A 12054-nucleotide genomic window follows, 5' to 3' on the forward strand; every position below is an offset into this window, starting at 1 on the left:
CCAAATGACGTTCAATTGAAAAAGCAGTGATGGTTTTACTCTGTCATCTCTGCTAGCACATTAGCAGAGTCTCTGCTACTACTCAAACCATGCTCATTTTACATCACGTGACGAATCTACATTGCTTGGAATCATTCAAATGTTTACGTTTTTAAGCCTTAAAAGTCAGAACGAGTGATTGATTGTGGGTTTTTTTGTTTTGTTTTGTTTTTATATATATATTTTTGAAAAACTTAATCTAATTGATCTGACACCATTGCCTTATAAATGACCTGTATGTAAAAGAAGTATTTGTATTTTGCACTTGTCTTGAACTTTCAGGAACCACCCAGTCACTTACCACAGAAGTTCTTCTATGCAAACAGAAAGGAGATTTGTGACAGAATCCATTCAGGTCATTTTGAAGGAGAAATATGCACAAGACAACTTTATGAGGAGCTCTGCATAACACTGGCCTATGGGGAAGAGTGGCAAGACAACAGTCCTCTGAAAGAACAATGTTTGGAGTTTGTCAAGAAGCATTACAGGGGCTCTGTGATATGACCAGTTTAAATCTGTAAAAGTTTTGTCCTTATGGGAAAATTGGCATGATTTAGTTGAAATTTAGTTGCCTACTAGTTGAATTATGGGGAAAAAGGCTGTGTATTTTCCGGCTATATATTAGATATAGAACAAACTTGACACTACAATTACATACAAAATGAGAATTAGAAGGCATCTTTTTAGATGGTTCCATGGTATTCTACCAATAGCAAAACTTAAAAATCCACACCACAGTGACCAATTGATAAGTATTTTTTTTTTATTGATTTCACTCTTAATATCTGTACAAATACATCAAACTTTGTATATACATATGACATTTACATAAAAATACAAAACTATATATTTATAACTGAATTTTGTTTTTATCTCGAGATGTCTGAAAATAAAAATGCATTTTGACAACAAAGTGAAAACAGTGAAAAAGTGAACATTTTATATATTGATACGGAGTCCTCTGTATGACCTTTTCTTTAGCTCTGCAAGAGCAATATAGAGCAGAATATTGGCAAAAACAAGAAAAAAAAAAGTTGCATGGCACAGTTTTCTCAAACAAGTATCACCCACTGCTAATTTCTACCCTATCGTCGAACTGTTGTTGTTAATCGTCAGGGGTTTCCTATATGAGAAACGGCTCATTTTCAATGTTATCCTGCTGTACCATATCACAAAACATTGAAGAACGTTCAAGAAAATCCCTTTGGTCAGTTACACTGAACTGTAAACAAAACCAGAAATATACATGTACATTAAAGAGTGACATTTTTTTCCAATAAATAAACTCACAAGCTAACATGCAGGTATGTGTGAAATAAACATCTGTGATACAGAATTGACATTGATAAGCATTTATACAGCTCAGGGAATGCAATTTACAGCTTGCAGAAGACTCACACTTTACATGATAGCATTTTACCTCACAATAAATAACACTGCTTCTCTTTGGACAAATATATTTCTCGGTCATAATAATAAAAAAAAGAAAGAAAAGGGAAAGACAACATAAGTGATAACAAAATAACATGATAGACAAGTAAGCCAGACACTGTAAATGTATAAATTATAAATCAGAACACTGTATAAATAAACATCGAGCAGACTGAACTACATGTATACTTCTTTCTTTTTTCTCTGAAAAATAAATTAGCATACACATATGTACAGTGTGGACATGATTCCGTGCCCTAGGACTGTTCCACTGGTTGATGGGGCTTTATCCATCCAGTACAGGTGATAATTGGATATAAGCCATGTAGTCCTGGTCTTCCTCATCGTCATCTTCCTCCTGGTCTTCAGTAATGGCTATATGGGAGAATACATGGTAGCTGTTGCATGAATATAGACCACAACAGCGCAGAATGTATGTGAGTATTTGTCTTTTTATCCCAAAGCCTCTAACAGTCTAGTGGGTTTTAGGCTACTTGCCAGCTTGACCAGGTGCTCTGGCTCCCAAAATTATGTGACAAGGCGTACATAATAAAGGAAGTCAGCGGTGTGACGGGATGAGGCTGATCAGAGGCTTTAATGGCTCAGGTCTGTTTCTGAATCAAGCCCAAAAAATGCTCTTGCATTCCATGACTGGCTGTTTTTTTTTTTCTTTTCTGGTTTTGCGTCTACATCCATCACATTGGATGCACGGTTGTATACCAGCCGACCGTAGCTACGTGGTCAAGCAATGGCACAGTTCTGAGGTATATTATATATATTCTACAAAAACATTTCCATTGAAAAAAATGACAGGCGAAGCAATGAAACAAATAGTCCCTCACAAACAAACAGGACAACACGACCACAGCAGAACTGCACACATAAATTCACCTTTCTAACGTTAGATGTCTAACAGCAGAGACTGACATTATAACATATTCTTGTCCTGCAAACTGTAAAATGCTGTCGTCATTCAAACCATGAGGTGATCATAAAGTTGGTCCCTTGAAATGATACCTTAAGGCACGAGAACATTAAGGTAAGTGATTCATTCACATTGATCATTTGATTCGTTTGCTAGCACAAATTGGAATGTAAGTATTCCCTCTCTTTGATGCTGGAATAATGATGGGAGACCTAGCTTCATCAATTCATCCTCAAAGCTAGTTAACCATCTGTCGAAATAGGTAGTCTAGTTAACTTTTATACAATGGCACCAATGTTACAATCACCTTATGTGAGTGTAAGGAAAAGGATTCATGTCTTTTCAGACCCTCAGGGCTATTTATGTCATAGTGCATTTGAAATCGATTACAGCCAGACGTATAAATCAAACAAAAAACATTATTCATAAAACACTTACATAATAACCATGAATATGGAATTGACAAGTTGATATGATTATATAAGTCTCTACATTTACACTATAACAATGGGGGAAATATGAACTCAGACCGAACTAGAATTCAAACGTGACGATGTCCACTAACTGCAAAAGTTAGTCTGCACATGTTTTCTTGTTAGTTAAATGAAGAAAATTAGTATGTCAAAGGACTCCTTGAAAGAGCTCTTTGTAACATTTTCTTTTTTTTTTACATTGTATTCGTTGATTTCCATTGATTTTGTGGGTTCTTTTTTAAATAAACATTTGTATTCTTTCTTTTCTTTCTTTCTTTTTTTCTTCTGAAGAAAATGCAAAATTAATGAAGCCAGCCAAAGAGGACATGCAAAGAACTTCCAATCATAAGTCTTTTCTGTAGCTTAACTCTTAGCAGCAGGAAGGGAATGAAGAGGCGTTATTTGGAGGGGTGGGAGGTTTTGGGGAGGAGGTTGCTGGGGGCAGCACTGGATTGTCTTTTAAGATGAATTACTTACAGTTGCAAGATCCTAAATGCTTAACCTCCAGGAGAACCCCCAAAGAGCAAGCGGCCTGCTTCATGGCGCACTCGCTGGGATACGTGGTGTTGTCGCTGGCGCACACGGCCTCCTCCGAGCGACTTTCCGGGCATGACTCCACACAAACCGCACACCGCCCGCGACCCATCTTGGCGTCCCATAGACACTTTTTCCCCACGCTGCACTGGATATCATCGCATGACTTGGCCTCTATAAACACAACAGGGGAAAAGAAACGTCACTTTCTACTGATAACACTTCATATGAAGAAATGCCTAAATGTGGTTGTTGTTGCGGAGAGCTGTAGGCCAGTCACGCTCAGTTTGTTATAACACACACGAGATGATGTTGCCAACATCAGGAAACAATTAGACACCAATGACTTTCCTTTGCAAGAAATAATCACAATTGGGATTGTCACGAAAGACTAATGGAACAGAATGCATTTAGGATTTCGCCATTGTTGTATTATGCACTCTGAATTGATACCCCGCCTAGCTGCACATGAAAACAAGCTGCACTATTTCTCTATTTCTAACTTTTCTCTTTTAAATGAAACTTCACAACTCTTAGCCAAATGTACGCGGACACTCACTGATGCATTTCCCTTCGTATGCCACTCCTATGGATCTGCCGAGCAAGCACGTGGCTCTCCTTAAATGGCACGCGCTGGCGTAAACAATCCCGTCGTTGCCACAAAGGTACTGATCCGGAGACGTAACCTCTGGGCATATGCGGTTGCATGTCACACAGTACGCGTTGTTCGTCTGGTCCACCACACAAGTCGAACTTCCCGGACACAGGACATCACGGCACGTCTCTGTGAAGATGAGAAGGGAAGACTGAATGGTTTTCACAATCAATGACCATAATTGTTATTCTTTTATAGTTGAAATGTGTGACTTTATTTAGTATAAACACCTATTGTAAATACTGAATCAAAGTGCTGAAATCTCGCTCTCTTTTGCGTGAAAGCAGTGTTACCTACTTTTGCATTTGCCTTGATACTGCACCTCCAGATCCGGGTGCCCTTTGCATTTGGATTTCAAAAGGGCACATTCATCTCGGTATGTTTTTCCATCTGAGCCGCACACCGGCCCCTTCCAGGTGATGTTGGAGCAGTCTGGGGCGCAGACGCAGCGAGGCTTACTCCTCCTGTTCATTTTACATCTCTTCCCAGGGCCACAGTCCACATTATCACATGTCTCTAAAAATTCAGAGCAACATGATATTTAAAAGTAGCTAATTCTCATTTAAATATTTTTTTTATTATTATTATTATACATTCATAGCACACATTAATAATCTATTATTACTTTGGCTTTATTTGTATTAAAGCAGGAAAGTATGTGTGTGTAATGGGGATGGGGATGTAACTTTTTTCTTTTTACTTTTTAAATATGCATGTAACATGTTTTTCTTATGTATAACATGAACCTATGCTTATTAGACGTTTCCACCTGAACAAACGAACATGGGACTCTACCTTTACAAGGTATGCAGTTTGGAGCACCGCCATTGAAGATCATCCACCTGAATAATGTGCTGTTTGGCACATCTTCCTCGGTCCAAGATGTACCGAGCCTCCCACTCCGGCAGCATTCCTCTCGACTCATCCCAGGCATGTAGAGGACCTGACATCTCCCGTTCTTGCCTTGCTGTAGCCAGCAGTTACCAGCTGTAAACAAAAAGGAAAAGGGCCAGTCGTATTAAAGTCTGAAGCCAATGACCCAGACACAACACGTGCAGCCTGTATTAGCTGGAGCTCTCTTGCTCCCCCTCCCCCGCTGTATTTTGTCTGATTTTTCCCAACGTAATGCGACTATTTTACACTTGCATGCCTTCACCCAGACAACTCAAGGGCTCCGGGTCTGCTCGGGAATATGCTTTTCCTGTCGTCGATTATGTTACGACCGTGCAGAGATTTATTGTCTTAAAGTAAGTGGCAGATTGACAGACTTGCACCTATTTAAACAATGTGCATGGCAGTCTAGACTCCAGTTCCTCGAGCGCTCTGTGCCAACTGTCTGCGCTCATCACGTTTCAGCACACTTACAGGAGCATTAAAACGCTGCTTTTACCAACACAAACGCATTTATTCGCTGCTCACAATAATCTGCAGATATTTTTTTCAACTGTCGGGTCAACCCTGAGGGGAATTAGTCGTGTTTATGTATAAAATTAGGCATTCGCGCCAGTACCACGCGCCAGACAATCCAATTAAATCGTACAGTCACGCGAGCTTCATCAAACTTTGTTTTCAAAAACGATCGTGCCTTTTTAATGACAGATGCGCAAATCGATTCTAATAATTAAATGCATTTTTTTTTTCATTATGTCCACTGATTTTTGAAAGCCAGACGAGGTAGGCAGTGTCTAATTTCACTATACCTACTATTTGAGAGAAATACAATCGAATGTCTAATGCACAAAGGTTTATTTGAGAGGGTGTTAAATATGCATTTAAACAAAACATTCATTATTATTATTATTATTATTATTGTTAGACAATATTGATATTAAACATTTGTAGGCTATGCATTATTATAAAGACAAGAAATGCATCTCGGTGTCCTCTAGTTTTGACAATCTTAAAATGTTCTGTTACAATTTTCTTTTTTTTTAATTTAGCCTAGTAAATTGTCGCTGTTCTTTTCTCTCTCTTTTAAATAATGGTGCATGTAAGGACGCACCTGTCTCGAGGATACCAACGCAGGCGCGAGCCAAGAACAAAACTTTACAGTTGTCTAGTATTTAAGCAGCTCTCTTCCATTCTAAAGGAATACTTTCATTCTGGAGGAATTGCAGCCCAGATCCATGTCTAAAGCGGGTCAAAGAATAATTTTGAAGAAACAAATAAAGCAACAACAACAACAAAAAAAAGAACGAAAAAAGTGCACTCACCTTGCACTTTTTGATCTTCAATCAAATAACAGAGCCATAAGAGTAAAAAAATCATTCCCGGGTGGAGGTGCTGACGCTTTAGCATCCTTAGCATGTTTAAAGAGAGAAAGAGTATTGAGACGAGCAGCGCAAAAGTAATCTTCTTACTCAGGCAGTGCTGAATGAACGCTGCTCTCAGAGTGCCACCTCTTTTTAAGTGTATAAGGGGTCTCGGGCCGACTGTCTGTGGTGTGGGCGGTCTTCCTCTCTGTGGGGGTGGGGAGAAAGAGTTTTTTTCCCCCAAGTTCTTTCAATCCAAATCAGGTGACATAGCTGGTTGAAACTTTCTCTTGCCCCTAAATCACTTCTGAGTTTTGCTGAATACTAAGTCGCAGGAAGCAGAAATAAAATGGTCCAGTCTTATAACCAAGAACCATCCCTTATGGACTGATCAGACGTGGATGTGACTAGTCCAGTTACACAGGAAATTAATATCATCATAAGTGAGAACATTTTAAAACTCCAATGAATATCGTGTTTTTAGTGTTAACAAAAGGGAACATGTTTGAAGCCGGGTGGGAATTACAAATAGCCTACAACTGCGACAGTCTCCACGACCCTTGGCGGAGATGGGAAATGTCACAACTTTCTAGGCCATGACAGGTCTGATTAACAGTAGAGGGTGTTAATTTAATACAAGGTTACTGCTGAAAGGTGATCTGCGCAAGGAGACAATGGATTACAGAATAAAAGCGAGAAAGACTATTATTAGACGAGACAGGTGTTGCGGTTTCCCTCCGGGATCACAATCTATATCCCATTCAATTTCCGAACGGCGGTGGCGCGAGGCAGACTACACGGAATTCATTTCCATAGAAGTGAGACACGCGAGAATGACTGGAGGAGGATTTTCCCTCTGTGGTGGAGGTGCACGTGCGACCTCTTCCGCAAGACTCCTGAACCACAGAACACAGACACGAATGTGCGCGCGCGCTCAACTTCACTTATTATTACTGCGTGTTGTTCGTTTAGAGAGGACGGGAGGAAGATTTCGGAGTATCTGTTTCTCTATTTTAATCTGATTCGACTTTTGGAATTGTTTTATTTTCGGGTTTATTTAGCTACATTTGGCAAAAACCGGCCAAAGGACCTAGCCTTGTGGTGAATTGCCAATGAATCTACATTTGTAAGCCAACCATATTTACAATGTATTTCCCGACAAATCTGGGTGGCTTTATACGCGTAGCCCAAGAACTAACTTATGAAGATCATTAATCGATTAAATAAAGAGAAACAAACAGCCAATGAAATTGGATGAAACCCACAAGAGCATCAGAGTCTAGTCAGAGTCTGTAACTTTTATGTAACACGATAATGATTATGTTTTCCATTCAGAACTGACGCGTTTCTGTCCTCCATATCTACTGACACCACTTCACGTTTGTAGACTAGCCATACATAAAACTCCCGGATAGTCTATTGTAGCCTGTACGGTTAATTTTTGGATCAAACAGACATTGGACAAAGTACTTCCCAATACTTTGGCAGTGATATCCCAGATAGCAAGAACTTAGTATTCTGTCTAATCTGTGTTTGATTAGTGTGTCACATAAAGTCTCAGATCAAAGCATGTAGGCTAATACCGTTTGTTCAAGCCAAGAAATGTTAAATCTTCATGTAGTTTCGCCGGCTGTCAGTTACAATATGAGCCAACCGGATGACAGGCATAATGACAGGGAGTGTATCATTTCAAGCTCCCTAGCTGCAGTGTTTGTGGTGCACGTTGAGGCAACTGTAAGCATTGCTTGGTTTCAAAAACACGTATCCAAAACAAAATCCACATTTGTGTTTTTTTTCCACAGTATCATTAGCTGTTTGTGTAGCCTGTTTCATCCCTCTTGGATTAGAATAAATAATATTTGCTCGATAGAATATTTTGTTGATGTTCTTACTGCCAAGATGATGTTCTGTGTATCCAGATATGCTAAATGATAAATAAACTTAGCCTGACTTAGCCTATTAATACGGTGGAAACCAAAGTAAATAAAAACAAAAGTACTTTATTCTAATGATATAGCGTGACACCTTAGTTACTTTTGATCTAGATTTTGATCTAGTGAAAACATAAGGTGTGAGCAGTAGAGGACAGCATTTTTGTGTACTGCAAACTCTCGGAAAATGCTTCATTTAATTCATTTGAACTTATTGGACATAGGCCTATTTACTGGGGGGAAAGCCACAACCTTCATAAGGTTCCTCCAGCTATATCTTGTCAGCGCCTTAACAGTTTTATTGAATGGTAATGATATGCTGACATCTTGTGGTAGTGCAGTGCTTGTACAGTTGTTGCTAACTTTACATTTGGACATTACATAGTAGACATTATAACATACTTGACAGAAACTAAAAAAATAATACAAAATTAAACATGATTACCTTATGAAAGCAACTACTGAGGAACAGAATGTATTATTCTTGCCTCCGGTATCTACTATTGCTTCCAAAATTCTGCAAATTGGCCTTAACTCAGACCTCAGGAATGAGTAAATTACATTAACCCAGCAGGTGACTTTTTAAATCATTCAAAACAAACAAAATGTTCTGATACAAACTCTTCTGAAAATATACAACAAAGGCACCTGATAAAGGTAAAAAGGTCACGATGTGAGTGATAGTTCCCATCTGTGGTTTCTATCATTCTGAGCTAATGCCTCCCCCTCTTGAAGTATTGTCTTAACATTTATCAAAATATGGTTTTCATCGCAGACCTACATACTCCTAAGAAAAGTTTGTTAAATAGATATTGTCCTGTTTTTTATGAATGCCACAACTTGGAAGATTCACAAATTAGACTCTTATTAAAACTAGAGTAAAACAAAATTTGACAAAGTGACAGATTTCAAAACTGTCTAAAACTGAAAAAATACAAATAATTAAAGAACTGAAAAATAGGTTCACACAGTTGAACAATGCCGATTTATTTATAGACACGCTAGAATAGAGTTCAATAAAACAGCAGCGTTTACTGAGGTGCTGGATGTTCTTGTGCATTTTTACACACATTTTCCACTCGTTTCTCAACCTCTTGTCATGACACTGCCCATCATTTATGCAGTTCAAGAACATCTACCATTTAGGGAGTAAGCAAAAAGAGATAAAGAACCCAAAAATAAATTCTTTTTATTAAAACCAAGTATAAATCTCATCAAGTTGGTGTTTTATAAGCATTTTTATATTTATTCCAAAATAATACCTAAAGGCAGTAACAATTTAAAAATATATTTTATTTGTGAACTGATGTTCAGCTGTTCTTTTTAATAGTCAACTTATTTTAAGATCATTATTCATTAAAGGGATAGTTCATCCAAAGATATGTGCTGCCATAGTATTTATTTTCCCTATGATAGTCAATGGGGGGCGAGATCTGTTTGGTTCCTGACATTCTTTCAAATATCTTCTTTTGTGTTCAGCAGAACAAAGAAATTCACACAGGTTTGGAGCTACTTGAGCTACTGTGAGTAAATAATGACAGAATTTTCATTTTTGGAGGAACTATCCCTTTAAGCTCGGGAAACACGTCATGGACACGAAGATGCACCTTTAATTTCACTAAACTGATTGCTCACTAAAAAAAAAACACACAGTCGTCATGTTTTCAGGCCATTTCAAGTTTGATTTTGACGTGATATAAAGCAGTGATATCTATGAGTGGGTGAGTTGTGAGTTGTTTAATTAGTCAGAAACACTTCCCGAAAACAAGAGGCAGAATTTCCCCTTTGTTTACATCATAGCAACTACATAAAACTTATAATTGGATCTGTTAATAGAAAACACAACTACAAAAAAATAATAAGACATACTTACAAGTTGTAACCCACAAACAACAGATTGTCCCAACAAAATGGAATTGGCTACAGGAGCAGCTTTTGTGCGTAGCCTGCATTGTGCTCTATTAGGTTCTGAAAGCTGCAGCGCAAACACAAACATTGAGGTTATAATGTTCAGGAACAGTGTTAAAAATAATTTAACCAATTTTAACTGCCTTAGGACAAACTTTTTCCGGGGTGGAAAAAACAGCAACACTCTTCATCTTCTCTAGCACAGCTCAACTAGGCCTCACCCAAATTTTAGCGAATTCCATGGGCGGAGATTATTTAAATGAGTAACATTGTGACGTCACAAGAGCCAGAAAAAATGCATTGTAGTCCAAACGAGCCGTTCGTTGTAGTTCTTGAAAAGTGGATTCTGTTAGCCTAAATAAAATAACTCCCTTTGGAGTGGACTTTGAGCTTTGTAACCTTGCAGATCATTTTTATGATGAAACAGCAACATTACACACTAACTAAAGTTGAAAAAGTAAAAAAAAAAAAAAAAGCATAATAGGATCCCTTTAAGCCATTCCAGAGTAGATACTGCAGTGAATGCAGCCAGTGCATGTCATTCTGTGGATCATAGAGGCAATGCCTCAGAAAATGTCCAATCCTTGTTTTTTCTTTCTGTTTACAGTCTACTTACAACACCATAGGTGATGATTAAAAAGTCAACAGCAGTTGGCTGAAAACCCCGTATAAGGGTGGAAGATAAACAGGGAAAAAAAGTCAAAGACTAAAGTCAAAGTCTTGGAAAGAGGCTTGGACAGGTGGACATGTTAATGCAAAACAATTTCCAAGAGCACCATCTAGGGGATGATAGAAGGAACCACAGAAGTCTTCTGAACAGTAGTGTTTCCAGCAGCTCTTATAATATATGCAACATTGTGATGCAATATAGTTATGTAATAATAATAATAATTGAAATATAATATATCAATATACAGTTATCAGAATATGATTCTGTGTGTGGGACTTGGTCTTTTTTGAATTACTGTACTCTGTACTGCTTGGCAGAAGGAAAAAAATCATTAGTTTATACTTTGAACTAAAGTCCCAACATTTAAACTAAATCAGTTTGAATCAATCTACTTAAACTTCTGAATGTATCCATAACTAGGTCTATTATATTTAATCTTATTTTCTTAGAACACATTTTATTGTAACAAATTTTTAGTAGCCTATTTCAGGGTACAAACCCATCTGTCAGAAATAAGAAAAGCTGTGTCTTAGATTTGTCATAATCCTGATGTCCACAGATGATACATCAGCTACGCTCATCCTTAAGGTTATTAAGGTCCTCAAGCCGCCATATGCAGTGGATTTATGAAGTCCTTAAAACATGCCTCACGTGGGCGACGAGTGTGTGTGTGTGTGTGTGTGTGTGTGTGTGTGTGTGTGTGTGTGTGTGTGTGTTTACCTTTATTTTGGGGAAGAAGTGAGCTACAACCTCCTTTTGGGGAAATAAATTAAAAAATGGTAAAAAATAAATAAAGCAAATAAAGTTTTTGTTTTGTTTTGTTTAAATTGTAAAAATATAGTTTTCTGTTAGGGTGTGGGATATTTATTAGTTGTACATTAAATCAACAAAAGTGAATGTACTCGTACTTAGTGTGTGTGTGCGTTGCGAGCTGGCAACCAGTCTAAAGTAGTTATTGCCTTAAATATATATTTTCATTGTATTAAAGTATTGAGGCAAAACAAAAATACTAACCTGAAATCCGAAGCGCTGTCGATCTGATCGCAACCTTTTGGTTGGTATACACCGGTTTTTAAACTTTTTTTAGCGCGACCCTTTTTATTAACGAGACCCATAAGCATATACAACCATGTAGCTAAACAAGCCAAAACGAATTATTAAAAACGAAACTGAAGGTAAACCTGCGTTGCTCTCATAGTGGTTAACGTTACCTCTCTCTTTCGGTGAAGTGGAGCA

At 37.9% G+C, this 12054-nt stretch overlaps 1 protein-coding gene across 7 annotated transcripts in view; it reads right to left on the reverse strand.

The window, feature by feature from the left end:
- Positions 1 to 784: 784 nt before the first annotated feature.
- Positions 785 to 12054, reverse strand: part of fsta (follistatin a) — a 137562-nt gene continuing 126292 nt past the window's right edge. For 5 of the 7 annotated variants that reach the window (XM_048188221.1, XM_048188219.1, XM_048188220.1 and 2 more), the window contains 5 exons: positions 4853 to 5044; positions 4355 to 4573; positions 3962 to 4186; positions 3346 to 3576; positions 785 to 1845 (listed from right to left, as the gene is read on the reverse strand). In XM_048188221.1, coding sequence (XP_048044178.1) covers positions 1757 to 1845; positions 3346 to 3576; positions 3962 to 4186; positions 4355 to 4573; positions 4853 to 4991 — 903 coding nt within the window. In that variant the 5' untranslated portion in view covers positions 4992 to 5044 and the 3' untranslated portion in view covers positions 785 to 1756. Of the gene's footprint in view, positions 1846 to 3345; positions 3577 to 3961; positions 4187 to 4354; positions 4574 to 4852; positions 5045 to 6059; positions 6198 to 6270; positions 6788 to 12054 lie in introns of those variants that run through there. The other 2 variants (XM_048188215.1, XM_048188222.1) reach the window with 2 other exon arrangements.

Source organism: Megalobrama amblycephala, linkage group LG4, assembly GCF_018812025.1.
Source record: "Megalobrama amblycephala isolate DHTTF-2021 linkage group LG4, ASM1881202v1, whole genome shotgun sequence".
Classification (NCBI taxonomy): domain Eukaryota; kingdom Metazoa; phylum Chordata; class Actinopteri; order Cypriniformes; family Xenocyprididae; genus Megalobrama; species Megalobrama amblycephala.